Source organism: Brassica rapa, chromosome A06, assembly GCF_000309985.2.
Source record: "Brassica rapa cultivar Chiifu-401-42 chromosome A06, CAAS_Brap_v3.01, whole genome shotgun sequence".
Classification (NCBI taxonomy): Eukaryota; Viridiplantae; Streptophyta; class Magnoliopsida; order Brassicales; family Brassicaceae; genus Brassica; species Brassica rapa.
Genome location: NC_024800.2, coordinates 4,125,436 through 4,147,103, shown reverse-complemented (window position 1 = coordinate 4,147,103; position 21,668 = coordinate 4,125,436). Strand labels below are relative to the sequence as shown.

The 21,668-nt window shown below is 35.5% G+C and overlaps 6 protein-coding genes and 1 pseudogene across 10 annotated transcripts; 6 read left to right on the top strand and 1 right to left on the bottom strand.

Moving 5' to 3' along the window:
• Window positions 1-9: 9 nt before the first annotated feature.
• LOC103871841 (uncharacterized protein At4g28440) lies at window positions 10-1,310 on the top strand. Of its 3 annotated transcripts, none has more exons than XM_009150150.3 (3): window positions 10-124; window positions 433-671; window positions 826-1,310. In XM_009150150.3, exons 2-3 carry the CDS (start codon window positions 434-436, stop codon window positions 1,014-1,016), a joined length of 429 nt encoding a protein of 142 aa, XP_009148398.1. In that variant the 5' UTR covers window positions 10-124; window position 433; the 3' UTR covers window positions 1,017-1,310. The 3 variants fall into 3 exon arrangements, with proteins under 3 accessions (XP_009148398.1, XP_009148399.1, XP_009148400.1); XM_009150151.3 differs by having other exon boundaries at window positions 14-200; XM_009150152.3 differs by having other exon boundaries at window positions 105-342.
• Window positions 1,311-1,729: 419 nt separating this feature from the next.
• On the bottom strand, window positions 1,730-2,378 carry LOC103871840 (gibberellin-regulated protein 8). The gene is made up of 2 exons (XM_009150149.2): window positions 2,188-2,378; window positions 1,730-2,076 (listed from the first exon to the last, which is right to left on the bottom strand). The coding sequence occupies exons 1-2, from the start codon at window positions 2,267-2,269 to the stop codon at window positions 1,892-1,894; spliced, it is 267 nt and encodes an 88-aa protein (XP_009148397.1). The 5' UTR covers window positions 2,270-2,378; the 3' UTR covers window positions 1,730-1,891.
• A 236-nt stretch (window positions 2,379-2,614) lies between these two features.
• Window positions 2,615-3,897, top strand: LOC103872187 (annotated as a pseudogene).
• A 3,628-nt stretch (window positions 3,898-7,525) lies between these two features.
• On the top strand, window positions 7,526-9,398 carry LOC103871839 (transcription factor bHLH168-like). The gene is given in 3 exon segments (XM_033273989.1): window positions 7,526-8,109; window positions 8,260-8,577; window positions 8,701-9,398. Coding segments are annotated over 3 exon segments (531 nt in total). The 5' UTR covers window positions 7,526-7,965; the 3' UTR covers window positions 8,770-9,398.
• Window positions 9,399-9,778: 380 nt separating this feature from the next.
• LOC103871838 (pre-mRNA-processing factor 17) lies at window positions 9,779-12,189 on the top strand. Of its 2 annotated transcripts, XM_009150147.3 has the most exons (2): window positions 9,780-11,500; window positions 11,907-12,189. In XM_009150147.3, exons 1-2 carry the CDS (start codon window positions 9,807-9,809, stop codon window positions 11,911-11,913), a joined length of 1,701 nt encoding a protein of 566 aa, XP_009148395.1. In that variant the 5' UTR covers window positions 9,780-9,806; the 3' UTR covers window positions 11,914-12,189. The 2 variants fall into 2 exon arrangements, with proteins under 2 accessions (XP_009148396.1, XP_009148395.1); XM_009150148.3 differs by lacking the exon at window positions 11,907-12,189 and having other exon boundaries at window positions 9,779-11,504.
• A 156-nt stretch (window positions 12,190-12,345) lies between these two features.
• On the top strand, window positions 12,346-14,814 carry LOC103871837 (4-substituted benzoates-glutamate ligase GH3.12). 2 transcript variants are annotated; one of them, XM_009150145.3, is made up of 5 exons: window positions 12,346-12,840; window positions 12,935-13,036; window positions 13,123-13,574; window positions 13,689-13,889; window positions 13,983-14,814. In XM_009150145.3, exons 1-5 carry the CDS (start codon window positions 12,572-12,574, stop codon window positions 14,552-14,554), a joined length of 1,596 nt encoding a protein of 531 aa, XP_009148393.1. In that variant the 5' UTR covers window positions 12,346-12,571; the 3' UTR covers window positions 14,555-14,814. The 2 variants fall into 2 exon arrangements, with proteins under 2 accessions (XP_009148393.1, XP_009148392.1); XM_009150144.3 differs by having other exon boundaries at window positions 13,123-13,889.
• A 1,298-nt stretch (window positions 14,815-16,112) lies between these two features.
• LOC103871836 (4-substituted benzoates-glutamate ligase GH3.12) lies at window positions 16,113-21,664 on the top strand. The gene is made up of 4 exons (XM_009150143.3): window positions 16,113-19,707; window positions 19,818-19,919; window positions 20,008-20,786; window positions 20,882-21,664. The coding sequence occupies exons 1-4, from the start codon at window positions 19,439-19,441 to the stop codon at window positions 21,451-21,453; spliced, it is 1,722 nt and encodes a 573-aa protein (XP_009148391.1). The 5' UTR covers window positions 16,113-19,438; the 3' UTR covers window positions 21,454-21,664.
• The last annotated feature ends 4 nt before the right edge of the window (window positions 21,665-21,668 follow it).

Here is a 21,668-nt window from a genome sequence, read left to right as displayed (position 1 = left end):
ACTACGGTTAGGTATTAATATTTTATGAATTTTTAGACAAAACACGCCGCGTCTTTGTGTGTTTATCATCAACACAACAGATCTGATCGCCTTTTAAGTCGTCTCTTCTCCCCCAAACCAAAACGTAAGCTGAGTTTCCAAAAACCCCTATCTTTTTTCTCTATTCGATCTTCTTATCGTGAGTGTTATCTGCTCGAACCGTGAGTCAAAAGATTACATTTTTTCATTTTTGTGTGATTAGCTTTGACTTTGTATTTATGGATGTGTTGTGATTGAAAAAAATGATCTGGGAGATTAAAGTCTTCATCTTTATCACTGTAATTAAGCTGTTTCGATTATAAGGTTCGAGATTGTTGTTTGTTTGTTTGTTTTTGAATTTTGAATTGTTATTGGTTCTGATCTGAGCAAAAGTATGTTTTTTTTTTTTTTAAGAATGGCTGAGGCAACACCAGCTTTGAGGAAGCCTGTGTTCACCAAGGTTAATGAGCTGAGACCTGGAACCAATGGTCACTCATTGAATGTGAAAGTTGTCAGCTCGAAGATGGTGATGCAGAGAGGTGGAGGAGGAGGAGGTCGTCCCAATGGTCCTCAGGCTCGTCAGATGAGGATTGCAGAGTGTCTTGTTGGTGATGAGACTGGAATCATTATCTTTACTGCACGAAATGATCAAGGTCAGTACACAAATACATATGCGTGTTGCCTTTTTTGGAGGCATTTATCAAATTATAGGAAAGTGGATTGCTATTATTCTTGTTGCAAGTTTAGAGTTAGAGAGTGATAACGTTTGGATTGTAGGTTTTGATGTTGTGATTCGTTTTTGATTAGTGGATTTGATGAAAGAAGGCAAGATTGTGACCCTGCGCAACGCCAAGATCGACATGTACAAGGGATCTATGAGGCTTGCGGTTGATAGATGGGGACGCGTTGAAGTCGCTGAGGAGCCCACAGACATCACTGTCAAGGAAGATAACAATCTTTCCCTCATCGAGTATGAGCTTGTGAACGTTGAAGCTTGATTTGGCCCTCGGCCGCCGAAAGAAAACAGAGTTACTCAAAAAGTCCCATTCTCTAGTTGTAGAAGCAATAGCATCTCTATCTATCTGCTTTGAGTTTTTGCTTATCAGAATTTGCAGGTGGGTTTATGTATTATCTGGCTTGCTGGATCATTCTCTTGTTCTAGTTTTGGTTTCTTTGTGTTGTCTTTAGACGCTATAGAAAAATAAACTTATAAAGACATATGTAACGACGAGAACAATAAGTTTATCTTATTCCTACCAATGAAGGTCCACATCGAGACAACAGTTCAAATAGTTTGTATGATGACATCCTATAGCATGCGTCAAATATGTTGTGTAATGATATCATATAGTATTCGTCAAAAATGTTGGTGAATATATTGACAATTGGGTTTTGACTTTTTGACTAATGACTTAAAAGATTGGTTCGTACATGTGTTTTTTGCGTTCATGAAATACATCATTTTCTTAAGTATGAATAGCAGATTTACGGTCAATAAAAAAAAGAGGCTGGATTCGAGAACAAGTCCCTTTATCCAAGTGTCACCGAGAAGAATACAAAAGCAAGAATCAGAATTGACGAGACTGTGCGCAACGGTGCTAATTCAACATCGCCAAATGTTGTTGGGCTCGGATGAAAACAAAGCTGAGAAAAAGTAAACCTTGACATGGTGTATTCTTGACCCCCAATTAGAGTATAGGAGATGTTAGAATAAAGGTTATATATGGTTTTAATGTCATTATCTCTCATTCTTTCATATATTAATCAGTTTAATCTCACAATTTTTATTTAGTAAATCAAACATAAGATGTAAGCATATTTTCATACACATATATATCAGGTATTATTATTATGATGATCTTCAAAAACATGTTCAGGGACACTTGGGCCCGCCTTTGGAGTTTTTCATATCTCGGTAGCAAGGGCATTCGTCTCTGTGTCCAAAAGTGCCAGAGGGCACACAACCATTACACTTCTGGCAACATATATTGCAATCTTTGATGCACAAATCATGTTGTGATGCCTTTGAGCATCTCACGTTGCACTTTCCACCACACGCTGCGAATTCATGCATCATCACACGTAAAATCTTATTATTAGAACTTTAGACAAAGTAGATCACCAAATGATAAGTTACCTAAACCAACTAACTAAATCAAGTATACTTACACGAATCCGCGGTTGAAAGCACGAAGAATGAAGATGTGAGGAGAATAAAGATTATAGAGAATTGTACAATCACGAGCTTCATCTTCGTTTTCTGATTAAGATGATAAAAAGAAATTTATGTTTGAAAATTATTAGTGGTGATGACTTGGAGAAGATAAAAACCTATGGCTACAAGGAGAGGATACTTATAGTGAGAAAAACTGTAGTAAAATATTTGTTATCTGTTTGTTTTAGTTTAAATAAATAAATAAATCAACAATTGCAGATATCCTACTTGTAATGCCTTTATTATTTTCAGTTATATTTCACATACAGAATCTAGCCATGCACATATATATATATATATAGTGAGAAAAACTTTATTATTTACTTTCTAGTAAATTTGTTAACTAAAACAAGAGAGTGAACCATGGTTAACATCATTTATTTATACACTTGATATTAAAAACAAAATCAGCTATAATTCCAATCAGATTTTGTCACATAATTTTAGATTTTTCAAGTTTCAGCTTGAATATATGAATTAAAATAATTTTATATGAATATTACCTATCTGATTCATTTAATCTATATCTCTCAATCTTCATCTTTTTCTTTCTTTTGTGTTAAATTTAGCTTAATTTTCCTCTTAATAACTGTTTTTATTTATATTTTTCCATAATTTTTTTAAGCTAGAAATATTTAAATATTTATAACGTTACTCTCTTAGCTTTTAGATATAGTAAAGATAGGTCACCTAAAATAATATTTTGTATCTAATCATACTTTGCGTCTTGGATGATATTATGTCGGTAGATAGTAGAAATTCTTTGATAGATGTATATTTCAGTGGTTTTGCTATCTTAGTCTATCTTAGAAACCAATTTCACACTTCTGTAAGTCTCTATAAAATCCTTTAGATAGATGTATTTGTATGACCTAAAGTGATGCACATAGCTAGGATTTACGCTTGTGTTATATTTTGATTATACACACATTCATGCAGAAAAGAAAAATCGTTATGTAACTTGTGATTTTTCTTGGCACCAGCAGTTACCAGTGCCCCAACTTGTAGAACAAGCGACATCGTACATGATCCAGTTGAAAGAGAAAGTAAAGTATTTACAGTAGAAGAAAAAAACATTGTTAGGAGAAGAAGTCGGGTGTCGCTCAGAAGGATCGTCGTCGTCTCTTTTGCCAAAACTCAGTATCCATTCACAGGGTTCGATCATAGAGATGAACCTGATTATCAGTGTTAACATGAAAAGATTAACGTTACACGAGCTTATGGGAGTTTTTGAAGAAGAAGGAGCTCAAGTTATGAGTGCTAATCTCCAGAACTTGAATGATAGGACCGCTTATACAATCATCGCCCAGGTATACGTATGAACACATCCACACACATATGCACGCACATGCATGTGTCACGACATAATTCACTATATACGATTTTTATTGTCTAAATGAATATTTGCAGGCAATCATATCACGCATCGGCATTGATCCATCAAGAATAGAAAAGAGAGTAAGGGATATCATCTTTTAATATGTTTTCCCAAGTCATTGATAAAAGGAAACACAAGATTTCAAAGTTCAAATTCAAAAATTTACTATTCATAATTATAAGTTTGTTTTAAACCGAACTTGTCGGGAAAGATATTGTCGACGATCCTGCATACCTTAATATCCCGATGGTTTATATGAAACTGAAATATGATGCAGCCTATAAGTAGAATAACTATGCATTGTTTTTCTCCTTTTTTGGCTGACATCGAATAACTGTTCGTTACTTATATCTATACATATGTACTTAGAGCAGTTAACTGTCTAAAATTAGGTTCTCACAAAATAATTTTTTTTTTGACAAAAAGCTTTCAAATTTAAATAACATAAACGTTTACAAGATAGGATGGTAAAACCCTATAACGGTGAACATATTAGAGTAATGAACATATTAAAGTAATGGTTTAGTATGATTCAATGTATTGTATTGGTTATCTCATTCCGGGTAATCAAAGCCTATATAAAGGCTAGTACATTGTAACTGTCACTTTAACAGAAATAAGAGATTACATTTTGATCATAACAAACTCTTTCATCTCTCTCGCTTGTTATTCAAGTAATAGAACACTTCATGATAGATAACATCTCATACCTATGAAACTACTTAAGTAGAAATTAGGAAAACCAACAATGAGATGAACGATAGTAGCTAGCATTTAGAACCGCGACCACGATGGCCATGCTTTCCTCTCTCTTGCACCGTCTTCCATTCTATATCTTGGTACTTGATAGGAATTTTTGTCTTCCTCCCACCTCTTTTCAAGCCGAAAGAACTCATTGGTTCGATCTCGACTTCATCCACATCACCTAGCACAGAGAAACAAGGACTCTTGTATACATTAGTGTTAGACATTGTGGTTAAGGGATCAACAAAAGGTGTTTGGACCTCCTTGTTGATATTGTTTGATGGAGAAGTTTCCAGAAAAGGTGTTGTAGTGGGAGCAGACTGAAAATCTGCTAATAGGGATGTAGAAGTGAATAAGCTTGGCTGTGGGGTTATCCTGTTGAATCTGCAAGGAAGAGGATATAGCATTAAACCTTGCAGCAGGTGTAACTTGGCCTTCCGTAGAAGCATCTGAGGCAACCACTAGTGGTTCGTGATCAGAAATCAAACCCGTAGCCGAGATTGGAGCAGTTTTATCAGTTGTGAATTTTTTCTGTTGAGAAGTAACAAGAAGACCATCCTACTCACTAACTGGTTCTGAATCGTAGGAGCCTCATAGGTCAAGTTAGCACTAGGAAATCTTTCTTGGTCACTGAGTTCTTTTTGTTGGAATGTTGAAGTAGATGAGGCAGCATTCTCATTATGCTGGATAATGATGTCAATATCCACAATAGGTACATCATCACTAAAAGCCACTGAATTTGACACCAAGATTGAATTCTCTGGGGTCTTAAGAGGCTGAAGGCACCTTTTCTCTTTATGGCCTAAACATCCACACCTCTAGCATGTAGAAGGGATCCAAGTATAGTCAACTTTAACCAAAAAGATATTGCCCTGCTCTATAAGCTTGGGAAAGTCCCTATTGAATTCCATTTCAACCAATACCTTGGCGTCACCCCACAAAAGAAAATTATTACTTTAACAAACATGGAGTAGACCTAGTATTCCGATACTGCTATCTGTTACCAATAATTTCTGGCGCAATAATCATGATAAAGATATACATAGTTACGGAATTAACCATGGATGGTTGTGGATTTAGCGTTTTTTCAAATAGTAGTCACTCAATAATCAATCTGAGCTGCTTTAATTTAATATATGGTCAACAGCTAGTTTTTCTGTGGTGGATTATAAAAATTATGGACAGATAAAAAACATGTGCAAAATCACTAAGCCTAAAATTAGCACTTAGCGAATAACGTGGTCAGAAGACTTGACGAAATATATATACAAATGAGGAAAGGCGACTTGCAAATGAGATTCTTCATTTCTTTGCGGCTAACATGTTTTGCATGTTTTCAGATGCTTTATTATTTTTAATTTAGTTTTGGAAACACTCTAGTTTTATTTCTGCTTATTGTGTCGTACGTGCATGGCTTTATATAAATAAGAGATCGGACCGATCGGATTATAGAGTATCATATCAGTTGCGATTCACTGCAAAAAAATGTCAACCACTAAGTTGTAGTCATCATTTTTAAGTTCTCTTTCGAGTGAACCAGGAACCATAGTTATGTGACGACTGGATCATGAATCCCACTCTCATAAAACAAAATAATAATAAATAAATAATTTTTTTTTGAAACATAAGAAGTATATATATAAATAACATACAGTTTATAGTAGTTTACTTCGTCCAGTTACGTCATGCGAATTTTCTGAAGGAGAATTTTGGTTTAAGAATCATCACCTATTTCTTTATTTATTCGAGTTTTGGTCAAGTTTTGATTTATTTATTTGTTTTTATAAAATAGCTATCAGATAAAATTTATATCTACTTTTATTTGATTTAGGTTGAAATAGTTTTAATTTTAAGTTATTCGATTTTAAACAAAATAATAATTATCTTGGAATTTATACTAAATTTTGTGATTATGCTTACAAATAGGATTCACTGGAATACATAATATTATAATGTCAACGCTTTATAACAGAGTATTTATTTTTACCTAGGTATTTATATGAAAATACTTTTGATAGCAAAAAAGTTATTCAGAAAATGATGTTCATCTAGTAAATAAGAACAAGTTCACTTTTCAATGTTACTGAATAAATAAAATTTAATAAAAAAAGTTATATAGTTTAGAGGACAAAAGTTTATCTTATGTGAATCAATAAAATCAAAATCAAATTTAAATATTACCAAAAATAAAGTAATAAACTATCACAAATAAATTTTTTATATATCAAAATAGCAGCATCAAAATTTCTTATATATCTATATAGTATGTGTAGTTTATATATAGTTTTCTTTTGATTTGTTCCATTCAGTTATCACCATATACAGATTCTGCAGTTTTTATAAAATGATTATCTATATTATATATATGATATAATCAAAATCCAACCGTATATATTCTTTATTTTAGTTTGGATTGGAACAATTTGGATTGGTTTTGCCAAATTTAACCTTCTTACTTTTATTATCCCTCTACTAGAAACTGAAATCATAACATATTTCAAACCCATATATACGATGTGGCCGATCCTATCACGCACCCGCAATTTGGTCGTCGGATCTTCAAGTTAGTGAACTTTTAGATCGGTCCATGTAGAATATTTCGCCGTCAAAGTGCCTATGGTACCAGTTCATATTTGGTTACCCGAAGCTCATGTAGAGGCACCTACGGCAGGATCCGTCATCTTGGCAGGAATTCCTTTAAAATTTGGAACCCACGGGTTTTTAAGATTTTCAATACCCATGTTTCCCGAAACGCAACTTTGTTCTATTCAGTTCTTGATGTTTCAATAACTAAACAGTGTCTCGGTGAATGATGTCGGTATACAGCCAAGCACTGCTCTAGTCCTTAATTTATGTAGGGAATGGTTTGTGTCCTTTTTTTTGGAGTAATGTGGGTGGTGCCCTTTCCTTGTACATGTTGAATAGTCTTAGCTTTTCTAACCAGTGATCAGATAATGAATATGTGCACCTTATTAATTGAACATGGAATTGATTTGCTGTGGTGTCTCTTTATCTATTTATTGGAAATACAAAACAATTTTTCCATTATATGTCGATTGAATAAACATACTACTTTGTAAGGAATATTTCTTTCTTTTGTCTATGATCATCTGACTAATATGCCATTGAAATGGTCTTTGATAAGAAGTTTGTACAAACCTACGTACTATATATACTTTCTAGCAGCTCATCACTGGACCAAAGCTTATATAGTTTAAGTACTCGGATAAAAAATATATACCATGTAGCCAAGGTCCTAGAAATGTCCATATATTTTACCTTGCGGATGAATAATCTATTTTCGTAAACTTTAGTATGTCGAACTTCGAAGAGTGAAAATTACAAGTAAAAGTGAAATTTACTTAGTAGACAATAATAATTAAGCACGTTATTAAGTAGTGTGTAAGCTCATGGACGCAATCACAAGTACCATGAATTTCTTTGGAAATACGTCAGTTTCCTTTAAACTTCCCAGCTCTTTCTATCAAAATTGAGATTTGCGACTCTCATCTGTCGCTCTCTCATTATGTCTTTATATATATAGAGTGATGAGATTGGGTTGAAAAGAGAGAAACAAAGTAACAGAAAAGCTTTAAAAAGGCAAAAAAAAATGAGGAGGCAGAGGGGAAGAGAATTAGGAGAAGGAAGCTCAATGTCGTGGAAGGAACAGCGAAACCTCAGAGAGAAAGAGCGACGAATGCGCATGAAACATCTCTTCTTTACACTCTCTTCTCATGTTTCTCCCACTCATAGGGTCTGTTTTTTCTTATAAGCAAACTTAAAACAAGTGATCACTTATTGGCCTTTTACGTTCTAGTTATGTATATATATATTGATCATAAGTAAACACATTCATGCAACAAAACATGAAAGTTTCTAACTTAGGATTTTGTTGCTCTAACAGTTGCCGGTGCCTCAGCTTATAGACCATTCGGCATCATACATGATCCAATTAAAAGAGAAGGTAAATAAATTGAGGGAGAAGAAAAAGACTTTGTTAGGAGAAGTTGGGAATCACTCTGAAGGGTCGTCGTTTAATCTGCCGAAACTCAGTATTTGTTCGCGGGGCTCGATCATAAAAATGAATCTGATTATGGACCTGAACATGAAAAGAGTGATGCTACATGAGCTTGTTAGTGTTTTTGAAGAAGAAGGAGCTTAAGTTATGAGTGCTAATCTTCAAAACTTGAATGATAGGATCACTTACACAGTCACAGCTCAGGTACGCATCCACACATATATGTACATACACAAGCACATGCATGTGTCAGTGACTCAGTGTCACGTTCTTTTAATAATAGTTTTGATTAGCATGTACGTAATCGCCTAAAATGAATATTTGCAGGCCATCATATGTCGGATCGGCATCGATCCATCAAGGATAGAAGAGAGATTAAGGGATATCATCTTTTGATAAAAAAATTTAAAGCATTATTCTAAATCTCGAGTTATTAGCCTATGCGCAATGTTGTTTATTTTTTAACTGAAAAAAAAAACAATGTATAAGTTTTTAGGGTGTGTTTTTACGGGTTTACCAATGTATAAGTTTTTTAAACCAGATATGAGTATTCTTTTTATATGTTGTTTTCAGTTCGGTTATGTTAGCATGCGTAAAACCTTTTAACGGAAATTAGTCGATGATAAGTAAATGCATATTTTTATTTGAGTAATTTGTATATATCGATAAAAATTATTAAAACACACACAATTCTCCAAAAAACCAAGAAGCTATTAGACAACGACTGCTGCCTCTCTAGTAAACTCTGATGTTTAAGCATACATCATACATCTTTAAAATGCATGAAAATATTACAAAGAAATTGTTATCCAATCTTCCTCTATGGTGTACTTATATTTTTATTTCATAAATATACAAACTACATGTTTGTTCAGTTTTATAACTCTTTTCAGTCGAACAAAAATAAAGTTTACTTAAAAATCACAAAACAAGTACTTTGAATTTTGAATTTATATTAGAAGAACTAGAAAAATGTAAAGGAGAAGACAAAAAAAAAACGAATAATGTAAAGGAAAAAACATAAATAAAACATATATGGTTGGGTTGGCTCTGACCTTTACACACACGAAAAACCAGTAGAGTTGAAATAGGAATAGTTTAATTTGTAATAAGAACATCATGGACTTCACTCACTCAGCGAGAAGCAAAAGAAAACACACATTTCGCCATGTGTGATCTCACCACCGTCAACAGAAAAAAAAACCTTAAATGTTGCTTTCGGTTTTATTCGGTTTGACTTCTGTGATTTCGACTATCGAGTAAGACAAAAGGACGTAAATGTTAAACAAACACACTAGCGGGGTAAATGTGAAAAACCAAACAAACGTTAGGGGTTAATCCTTCAACTTTCACAAAATTGCAAAAAAAGGCAATTCTGAAACCCTTAAAAGACCCTCTCAGAACAGTGACGCAAATCCACAAAAATCGCGAGAATGGATCTGATTCAATCCTACGACGGAGGAGACGCCTCTTCCTCGCCGGAACCCTCACCGCCTCGCATGCTGAAGGCGAAGTCATCGGCCCCGGAGGTAGACGACACGGCGCTCGCTCTCACGGTATCCAACGCGAGCCAATCGAAATCGAACCCGATCAACCCGACGCAGCACGCCGTCGCGTTCAACCCCACCTACGATCAGCTCTGGGCTCCGATCTACGGCCCGGCCCATCCCTACGCGAAGGACGGGATCGCTCAGGGGATGCGGAACCACAAGCTAGGGTTCGTGGAGGACGCCTCGATCGGGTCCTTCGTCTTCGACGAGCAGTACAGCACTTTCCAGAAGTACGGCTACGCGGCGGATCCCTCCGGGATGAACTACGTCGGCGACGCGGAGGCGCTGAAGCAGAACGACGGCGTTTCGGTTTATAATATCAAGCAGAGCGACCAGAAGAGGAGGAAGCTTGAGGAGAGCAAAGGCGAGGAGGAGGTTGAGATCGCGGCGGAGGCTGAGAATCCGGCGACGGAGGCGTGGCTGTTGAAGAACAGGAAGAGTCCTTGGTCGAGGAAGAAGGAGGTTGTTCAGGGAGAGTTGACTGAGGAGCAGAAGAAGTATGCGGAGGATCACGCCAAGAAGAAGGAAGAGAAGAGCCAACAGGGAGAAGCTAAAGGAGAGGCTTTTACGGATAAGAGCACTTTCCATGGCAAGGAGGATAAAGACTATCAAGGGAGGTCGTGGATCGAAGCTCCTAAAGACGCAAAGGCTAACAACGACCATTGCTATATCCCAAAGCGTTTGGTTCATACGTGGAGTGGTCACACGAAAGGTGTTTCCGCTATTCGGTTCTTCCCAAAGCATGGACATTTGCTTCTCTCCGCAGGTATGGATTGCAAGGTCAAGATTTGGGATGTGTATAACTCTGGCAAGTGTATGAGGACTTACATGGGTCACGGTAAAGCTGTGAGGGATATTTGTTTCTCTAATGATGGGACTAAGTTCTTGACTGCTGGGTATGATAAGAACATTAAGTATTGGGATACAGAGACTGGTCAAGTTATATCGACTTTCTCCACTGGGAAGATTCCATATGTGGTGAAGCTGAATCCTGATGATGACAAGCAGAATATTTTGTTGGCGGGGATGAGTGATAAGAAGATAGTGCAGTGGGATATTAACTCCGGGGAGATTACGCAAGAGTATGATCAGCACTTGGGTGCGGTTAACACAATCACGTTTGTGGATAATAACAGAAGGTTTGTCACTTCAAGTGATGATAAGTCTCTTCGTGTGTGGGAGTTTGGGATACCGGTGGTTATCAAGTATATCAGCGAGCCTCATATGCACTCCATGCCTGCCATTTCTGTTCACCCGAATGGGAAGTGGCTTGCGGCGCAGAGCTTGGACAACCAGATTCTGATCTACGGTACCAGGGAAAGGTTTCAGCTGAATAAGAAGAAGAGGTTTGCAGGGCACATTGTGGCCGGTTATGCATGCCAAGTTAATTTCTCGCCAGATGGAAGGTTTGTAATGTCGGGAGATGGAGAGGGTAGGTGCTGGTTTTGGGACTGGAAGAGCTGCAGAGTGTTCAAGACTCTTAGATGTCACAACGGAGTATGCATTGGAGCCGAGTGGCATCCTCTGGAACAGAGCAAAGTCGCAACTTGTGGATGGGACGGCTTGATTAAGTACTGGTAAGTGATCTTCTTCCATTCTACTTTGTTATATTATCTTGATACGTGCGTTCAACAAATGGTCAAGGCTTGTGGCTAATTGTAGCAGTGATTAGAGTTTTCGTTGTAGTAGCCTTGCATTTACTATATCATTATCTGGTAATAGTTTCAACTTAGGATTAATTGTAGAGAATCAACTTCTCAAGGATCCATTAGGGCATATATAAGATATCGACTGTATGTTGCATCGTAGGGGGTCATGATTTTGCGCTTGAGCAGAGAAATAAACAAGTCTTCTGCTTTGATTTTAATGGTGTCTATTCACAAATAGACATCTCTAGTTTTCATGATTACCAGCCATGTAACCACCATGTCTCTAAATAAGTCAAATACAATTTGATACTGATGTTTTGCTGCGCATTTGCAGGGACTAAGACAAGCGTCTTGTCACAAGACAAGAGGGCATCACGGAGAAAGAAGTAGTAATGACGGTCTACCTAGCCTGGGATATACAGAATGCTCTCTGCATCTTTGGGATACAAAATCCCTTTTTGAGTTTTGCTTTCATCTGTTTTTAGATTCTTCGATGTTGTAACGCTTTCCGTTTAATGGATTGTGTAGTGGGATGTGACCAAAACAATTTCAAATGCTTGACTGTATCGTTATCAAGATAGCATCTCAGACTTGAATATTTCGCAGAATCTGTGTTATATGCACCGTTGCAGCAATGTAGACGCTTCTATTAAGTTTCGTTATCATTGGTTGTTTACTTATTAGCAGATAACCAAATCTTGTTTATACATTACACTAGTCCAGTACAAATGCCTTGGTCCATTTACTTCTTGGTCCCCTCAGAAATAAACAAGGGAAAAGGTAAAACAGCAGAGGAAGCAGGCAATCAAACAAAACTCTGAAACAATAATTTGCTATTGCCTGTCATTGAGTAGTCAGTTTTTTGATGGGTCTCACCAATAGTGGTGTGCTATTGCCTGTCATTCAGTGGTCCAGTTTTTTGATGGGTCTCACCAATAGTGGTGTTCGATCTTTATAAAGAAACCGCTGATATGGGGTGGTGAATGAGTAGAACAAAATATGAGTCTAGACTGTGATCTCACTGTTCTAGAAGAGCTAACATCAAATGCGAAGCAAATACAAGACGATGTTTTGACCAAGATACTCAAAGCTAACGCGAACACAGAGTACCTCCAACGTTTTCTCCAGGGGAGTGCGGATAAAGAGCTGTTCAAAAAGAACGTACCGGTGGTGAGCTATGAAGATGTTAAGCCTTATATCGATCGTGTCGCAAATGGAGAACCCTCTGATGTCATTTCGGGGGAACCCATCACTGCGTTTTTAGTAAGGTGGTATATACACCTAAAAGATAACAAGAGTTGCTTATTTTACATATAAAAGATTTTGATAAATCTAAAGAGTTGTAATTAAATGGTTGTTTAGCTCTGGAACTTCAAGTGGGAATCAAAAGATATTTCCTGCGAACAACATCTTCTTTAAGAATATTCAAATCTTCTATACGCTAGGCTCTCTCGTTATGTCCAAGTAAATTTCCACAGTCATCCTTCTTTCGTATATTTGACGCTTTCATGACAACGATGAATTGATATCTTTTTTTTTTTTTAATAAAGGTGTTTCGATGGTTATAAGCAAGGAAAGGTGATTAGGTTTACCTTCACTCATCCGATATCCACAACTCCTGGTGGTTTGCCTCTTGCTCCTACGGTAACAAGCTTCACAAAGAGTGAATATTTTAGGAGCCTGCCAAAAAATAGTCCAAGCCCCTACCAGATCATAATGTGTACGGACGCCAAACAGAGTATGTACTGTCAACTTCTCTGTGGTCTTGTCCAGAGAGATGAGGTTGCAAGTGTTGGTGCTGTGTTCGCTGCTGTTTTGGTTCAAGTTATCCATTTTCTTGAAAATTACTGGAAAGAGTTGGCCAGTAACATCAGATTTGGTCATGTCAGCGAGTGGATCACCGACCTTAGTTGTCGAGACTCTGTCTCTACCGTCCTTGTTGAGCCAAATCCAGAACTGGCAGATCTAATCGAAAATGTGTGCGGAAAAAAATCCTGGCAAGGTATAGTTTCACTACTTTGGCCTAAAGCCAAATGCATTGAAGCTATTTTTACAGGAAGTATGGCTCAATACATCCCAACATTGGAGTTCTACACTAATAATGAACTTTCTCTAGTTTCCCTAAGGTATGCTTCGTCTGAAGCATTTTTCGGGTTAAATTTGGAACCTCTAAGCAAAAATGTGTCCTACACATTTCTACCCAACATGTCATACTTCGAGTTCTTAGATGTCGATGGAGGAGCCGAGGGGGAGATTGTTGATCTGGTGAATGTGAAGTTAGGTCGCTACTATGAGATCTTGGTCACAAACTTTTCCGGTTAGAGTCCTTTTTAAAATGTAATTAAAACGAAATTACTTATATTTTTGATTTTAGCTAATGTTTTTTTTTTTAATGTTTTGTGTTTGTTAGGTTTACACAGATGTAGAGTGGGGGATGTTTTAGAGGTCACTGGTTTTTACAATATGGCACCTCAGTTAAGATTTGTACGTAGAAAAAATGCGGCTTTAAGCGTTCACCTAGAGTCAACGACTGAAGAAGAGCTTTTAAAGGCGTTGGCTCGTGCGACACTAGTTCTTGAATCTTCGGATTTAGTATTGATGGGTTTCACATGCTATGGCGATATCTCCACTGTACCGGGTCACTATGTTTTTTACTTGGAGCTCAAATCAAAAGTCGACAACAATATCACTAATGTTCTATCACTTGTTAACAAGGTACTAGTGGAATGTTGTTGTGTCATTGAGGAATCATTGAATCGTATTTATAGGCACTTCAGGAGCAAAGAGGGTTCGATTGGAGCTCTAGAGATAAGAGTGGTGCAAGAGGGAACGTTTGGTTCTCTCATGGACTTTTTTGTCTCCCGAGGTTGTTCTATAACTCAATACAAGACACCTATATGCTTAAACTCTGCTGAGGCTTTAAAGGTTCTTGGAGACAAGGTTCTTGCTCGCTTCTTTAACGACAAATCCCCTACTATCTGATCCAGATCATGTGATGATGACCACCACCAAAAAAAAACTACATCACCCTAATAATGAAGCAATAAATTTGTCTGGTGAGAGTGGTATGCGTGTGCTTGTTGTTTATGTCTTGTGTGCTTTTTCTCTTTTGTCGTCATGTTTACTGTTGTGGGTGTTTCAGTTAAATGTGATTGATGCATTCTTATGTTTTAAAAAAAAAAAAAACTGTGATGAAAACCATAACTAGAGAGCATTGATCAATGAAAATGTCTTGGGATAAATAAGAGACTGTTCTGTACAGCTTTAATCGGTTTGATTACTTTCACGGAATAGCTCAACGAGTTTGTTTCCAGGTTTTAGTCCTCAAAGCGGAGGCTTCATTCGGTTTAGACCACTTCTTGCGAATCTGGAAGTGGAAACAAGACAACAATTGCTGTTAACAACAAAGTGTTTATAGAGAGACATATAGTTTAGATGAAGACTACAATTTGTCTTTTAAGAAATACTCATATATAAAACTTAAGATGGTAAAAGAGACTAGCCTTCACTTCAGCTTCGTTGATTCTATGTGGAAGGTCTCTCCATATGTTTTCTGAGATTGGTAAATCTGGTAGAGAGGCATCTTGATTCAGGTAACTCCATTCCCTACCAGAAACCTAATCAAAACCACGTATGAGAAAACAAAAGAATCTAGTGAAGATGGTCTTGAGACTGAGAAACTGTATGCAATGATTTCAAATGCTTGACTTTGTCGTTATAAAGATAGAATTTCCGACTTGGGTAATTCTCATAATCTGTGTTATTTGCACCGTTGCAGCTAGGGATATGTCACGTGTTTTTGGTAGTATCTTTAGCTCACAGGTTTTGATTTCAATAGTTTTCTTTGATACCAAATATAGAAATTAATCGTATCCCAAACTTTATTAACTTTGAGGGTGATTCTCATCCTCGTAGTCCAAACGGTGTAGTTCGAAGAATTCAGCATCAGAAACTTGATGGACGATGGTCCAATTTCTTTGTTGCTTGTTTTTCGGTTTCGTCTTTCACGTCAGCCATGGTGGTCGTCTTCTTAGTAGTATCTTTGGTTCAGAGGTTTTGATATCAATAATCGGGTTCTAATGCCAAATATAGAAATCAAGGAATCAAATTCTCAAATTATTTTTGTATTGCTTTAGAAAAATAACTCAAAAACTAAAGCTTAATCTTGACCAAAAAAAAAACTAAAGCTTAATCACTCACATAATTAGTGATTCAACAATATATATTTCAATATATATAAGACTAGAAAACTCCTAATCTACTAATAATAGCAATTCCAATTAATTCCAAAAGTTGTGAATTTCACTTATGTTGAAAGGTTGTGTCTTTTCTAAAAATTATCTAAATAGTTGTGTATTTTTTTTATAACTGAATTGTGAAAAGAGGCATCTCTTAGTTTTCAATTTTAGAATTTTGTATTTATTTTAATATTTCATCATGAAAAGTTGCATCTAATAGTTTACGAACATTGATATGAAAGGTTGTATCAATTACTTGTGTCTTTTCAATATCTATATATAGTGTATTCTAGAACATTTTCCTAAAACTCAGTTCTTTTTTCTATTTCTTGAACCAGTACATATTGTATTTTCCATTTATCAAATGAGTAAACATTCGGTAAATGTAAATCAAAACTTTAATAATTTATATTTAATTTTCAGTAGAATAGATTTGCTTTCAAAAGTGCCAAAAGTGTCTATAAGAGGGGCTTATTATATTGATGATTTGACAGTTTTTAAGGGATTTAAGAATCTCCTAATTTAAAAGAGATTTGAGATTCGAACAAAAGTTTTAGGAAGAGAATTAGAAGAGATTTTAGGAAATCTCAGGTTTTTGAAAAAAGTTAACATGTCACTTTTAGTTTTAGTTTGAAAGTATCTATAAGAAAAAACTATTCTGGAAACTGTTGTATGAGATGATTAACCAACATATGTACACTACCATTCACGATCAGAATTTCAATAAAATTATTAATGATACAAGTTATGTTACAAGTGATGGATTTTTTTCTTCACGATCTTCTTCCTGATCCACCACTTTTTTATCTGATTTTATTTGCAATCAGATTCCAGTTTAGAAACTGTTTTTTTTTTGTCAAATAAGTGAGTTCATATAAAAGGAGAAAGATTTGTAAGTTACAAAATGTTGTAGCTATTAAGGATTTCCTTAGCAAAAAAAAGATAATAAAAGGAAAGCCCATAGTTGAATGAAAAATAGTTAGAGAAGTCATTCATGTCGTAACCAAATTTGATGAGATACATGAATGATATCCTCTTTCTTTTGCCTACGATGATGTCACCTACAGTCATGTCAATAATTTTGAAGACCATCGTTGTTAGCGCTTGTTTCAGTTGGTCCAAATATTACAAATTGTAGCACGTGTAGCAATGCGCTTAAGGGTTCGGGAGCATGAGTCCCTCAATGAAAGCCAATCAGAGAAAGCATTCCAGATTTCTCAGAGACCTATGATGAGAATCCCAACGTTTGTAACCTATCCTTTGAAGAACCAAATCCCATATTTCTCAGAGACGTAAATTGGAGACGATAATTAGCGATTTAAGTGAATCATTGCAAGTGTATGGTGAACAATTACAACTTCTTAAATGAAAAATTGCAATTGTTGGTGAATGTAATTATAGTGATGAGCCATTGCATTTGTTGGTAGTTGTAGAATTTTGGTGATAAATCATTGCAATTTTGGTGTAAACCAACCATTGCAACCCTTAATCTTCTATATAAAGAGTTATGGACATTGACAAACCATATCAATCACAAATAGACTAGAAAAATGAGAGATTCATAGTAAAAAGATCATCAAAAGTAATGATATGCTTTTATGTGTCTTTTCATTTTAAATATTTTTTATTGATATGTTTTTGGTTATTTTCTCACTTTCAGTTATATTATACATTTTTAAAATCTATGGAAAGTTTATGGATATGTTTTTCTCTTTTTTGTGACACATAAACTTCTTTGAAAACAAAAATAAGATACTTTATATAAAATCATAAATTATACAAAGTGGCAAATATTTTTTAAAATAAAAGTAGTTAACAATAATAGCTTAAAACATGCATACAAATTTCAATATGTGTGCATTTACCAATTGATTATATTCTTTTAGTTGCGGTCTATTTTTCATGTAACAATTGAATAGTTTATGAGTATTTATTCTTATAATTCTCAATTTTATCTCTATTTGATCAAATTTTATTTTATTTTACATGCAAAAGATGAATTTTTTCATGGATTTTTCTGTTGAATAGATGCATCCTTTAAACATACTTAAAATGTTGTAAAAAATGTATCCTTTCAGAAAATTAATATTTTTATATTTAAATTATATTTCAGATAAAAGTTGATCTGTTTATATGGGTGTATCTTTGCCTTTTGATTAAATGAATTGAAATATGTTTTAGACTCATTGATAAAGACATATTTAAAATAAATATATTTGCATATATTAACATATTATAAAAACATAAATTTGAAAGATGATGGAATTATGTTTTAAAAATCATATTTTTTTGTTCACACCTTTTGAAAACGATACAAATGAAAATAAATAAATATATATTAATTATGAAATATTTGATACAAAACAACTTGGAAATAAATAATGTAAATACATTAAAGACTCAACATGATTGAATATATTTTTAGGACCAAAATAAGTTGAATAATTTTTATATATTTATAATATTTTCTATTACAATATGTAAATAATTATTTTTATAAAATGAGTTTCCGTGTGACATCGCACGGGTTCTTTACCTAGTCCTAATAGTAAGAGAAAACAGCCGTTAAAATCCCGAACTTTCAAATTAAAGCCAAAAAAACCTTCAACTCATGTTTAAGCCAAAATAATCACCAACTTTCAAATATTGGTCATTTTAAACTTCATATTTTGTTGACTTGGTCATTTAAGAGCTCCAAATAGTCAACCGTTAAATTTGATTAAAAATAAATGCATGTTAACTCTCTAAACGACATCATTTTAAAAATCGATTAAAACATTGATCAACCGAGGTTTTGTTTTCTTCTGAAACACTTAAAACATCTCTTTCGCGAGACCAAAGTGAAGAAGATGAAGTTGATTTGGGGCTCTAGTTTTGCGAAAGAGATGATTTGAGTGTTTCCAGAAGCAAAAAGACGTCATTTAATCAATGTTTTAATCAGTTTTATAAAAATAATATTGTTTAGATAGTTAATAGACATTTAGTTTTAATTGATTTTAACTGTTGACTATTCGGGTTTTTTAAACGGCCGAGTCAACAAAATATGAGAATTAAAATGACTAATATTTGAAAGTTGATGATTTTTTTGACTCAAACATAAGTTGAAGGTTTTTTTGGCTTTAATTTGAAAGTTCAAGGTTTTAATGGCTGTTTTCTCCTAATAGTAATAACACTTTCAATATTTTCTAATCTTTTAGATAAACATAACACTTAGGGTTAGGATAGCTTGTGTTTGTGTTTCAAGTTAGCCTCCAAACTTAAACCAACAGTTTAAAACCCTCAAGCGATAAATTTTACATTAAACAAATAAATATCGTTTCCCACGCTTGACATTTTAAAAAACTTAAAAGCAATCTAGCAGTTTCCAGAAAAGGTAAAAGAAATTAGAGGATAGAGGCAGAATCATACCAAAATTATGAAATAATCATTTGCCATTATTAGTCATGGTCTATTCCTTTCTTATATTTTATATTATTTTTTCTCGAAAAATTCAATGCATCACTCACCAATAATAGTGTAATGGATCTCTCATCAATAATGGTGTTCTATCTGTATAAATAAACCCCTGATATGGGGGGGGGGGGGGGGGGGGGGGGGGGGGGGGTGAATAAGAATAAGAAGAACAAATATGAGCCTAGGCTGTGATCTCACCGTTCTAGAAGAGCTAACATCAAACGCGAAGCAAATACAAGATGATGTATTGAACAAGATACTCAATGCTAACGCAAACACAGAGTACCTCAAAAGGTTTCTCCAGGGGAGCTCTGATAAAGAGCTGTTCAAGAAGAATGTACCGGTGGTGAGCTATGAAGATGTTAAGCCTTATATCGATCGTGTTGCAAATGGAGAACCCTCTGATATCATTTCCGGCGAACCCATTACTGCGTTTTTCCGAAGGTATACACACCCACCATCTTGTTCTTACCATTGAATAACAAGAGTTTCTTATTTTACAAATGAAAGATTTTGATAAATCTAAAGAGTTATTGTAATTAATGGCCATTTAGCTCCGGAACTACTAGTGGGAATCAAAAGATATTTCCTGCGAACAACATCACTTTTGAGAATATTCTATTCGCCTTTTCCCTAAGCTCGGTCGTTATGTCCAAGTAATTTCCACAGGCTTCCTTTTTTTTATATATTTGACGCTTTCATGACGACGATGGGTTGATGATATCTTTTCTATTAATATTGAAGGCATGTTGAGGTTTATAAGCAAGGAAAGGTGATGAGCTTTACGTTCACTCAGACAATATCCACAACTCCTTGTGGTTTGCCTCTCGCTCCCGGGTTAACAAGCTTCATAAAGAGCGAATATTATAGGAGGCTGGCTAAAAATAGTACAAGCCCTTATCAGATCATACTGTGTCCGGACACCAAACAAAGCATGTACTGTCAACTTCTCTGTGGTCTTGTCCAGAGAGACGAGGTTGTAAGCGTGGGTTCAGTATTCGCTTCTGTCTTGGTTCAAGTTATCCATTTTCTTGAAAACTACTGGAAAGAGTTGGCTAGTAATATAAGATCCGGTCATCTCAGCGAGTGGATCACCGACCTTAGTTGTAGAGAATCTGTCTCTACCATCCTTGTTGAGCCAAATCCTGAGTTGGCAGATCTAATCGAAAACGAGTGCGGACAAACATCTTGGCAAGGTATAGTTACACGACTTTGGCCTAAAGCCAAATGCATGGAAGCTATTATTACAGGAAGTATGGCTCAACACATCTCAGCGTTGGAGTTCTACTCTAATAAACTGCCTCTAGTTTCCCCAATTTATGGATCGTCTGAAGCATTTTTCGGGCTAAATTTGGAACCTCTATGCAAGCCACAACATGTGTCCTACACATTTCTACCCAACATGTCATACTTCGAGTTCATAGATGTTGATGTCGAAGGAGGAACCACGTCGGGAGAGGTTCTGGATCTTGTGGATGTAAAGTTAGGTCGGTACTATGAGCTCTTGGTCACAAACTTTTCCGGTAGAGTCCCCCTTTCAATTGTATTTATTATAAAATAAATCGAAATTACTTCCTTTTGTTTTAACTAATGTTCCTTTTTAATGTTTGGTTGTTAGGTTTACACAGATGTAGAGTGGGAGATGTTTTAGAGGCCACTGGGTACTACAACAAGACACCACAATTCAGATTCGTACGTAGGAAAACTACGGTTTTAAGCGTTCATCTAGAGCCAACGACTGAAGAAGATCTTTTAAAGGCGTTGGCTCGTGCCACAGTAATTCTTGAATCTTTGGAATTAATGTTGACAGGTTTTACATGCTATGGGGACGTCTCCACTGTACCGGGTCACTACGTTTTTTACTTGGAACTCAAAGCCAAAGTCAACAATAACAGCATTGATGATGAAGTACTTGATAACAAGGTATTGGTGGAATGTTGTCGTGTCATGGAGGAATCATTAAATGGTACTTATAGACGTTTCAGGAGGAAAAATGGATCGATTGGAGCTCTAGAGATAAGAGTGGTGCAACAAGGAACGTTTGATTCTCTCATGGACTTTTTTGTCTCCCGAGGTTCTTCTATATCTCAGTACAAGACACCTATGTGCATAAACTCTGCTGAGGCTTTAAAAGTTCTTGAAGACAAGGTTCTTGCTCGGTTCTTCAGCGACAAATCCCCTCCTATCTGATCCAGATATGATGATGACCACCGGTGAGAGTGGTTTGCGTGTTTATAAATTGCTTGTGGTTTATTTATTGTGTGTTTTTCTCCTTTTGTCGTTGTGTTTAATGTTGTGGGTGATTCAGTTAAGTGTGATTGATGCATTTTAAAAAAAAATTCATAACTGTGTGATGAAAGCCATAATTAGAAGGCACTGATCAATGAGAATGTCTTGGTAAGAGT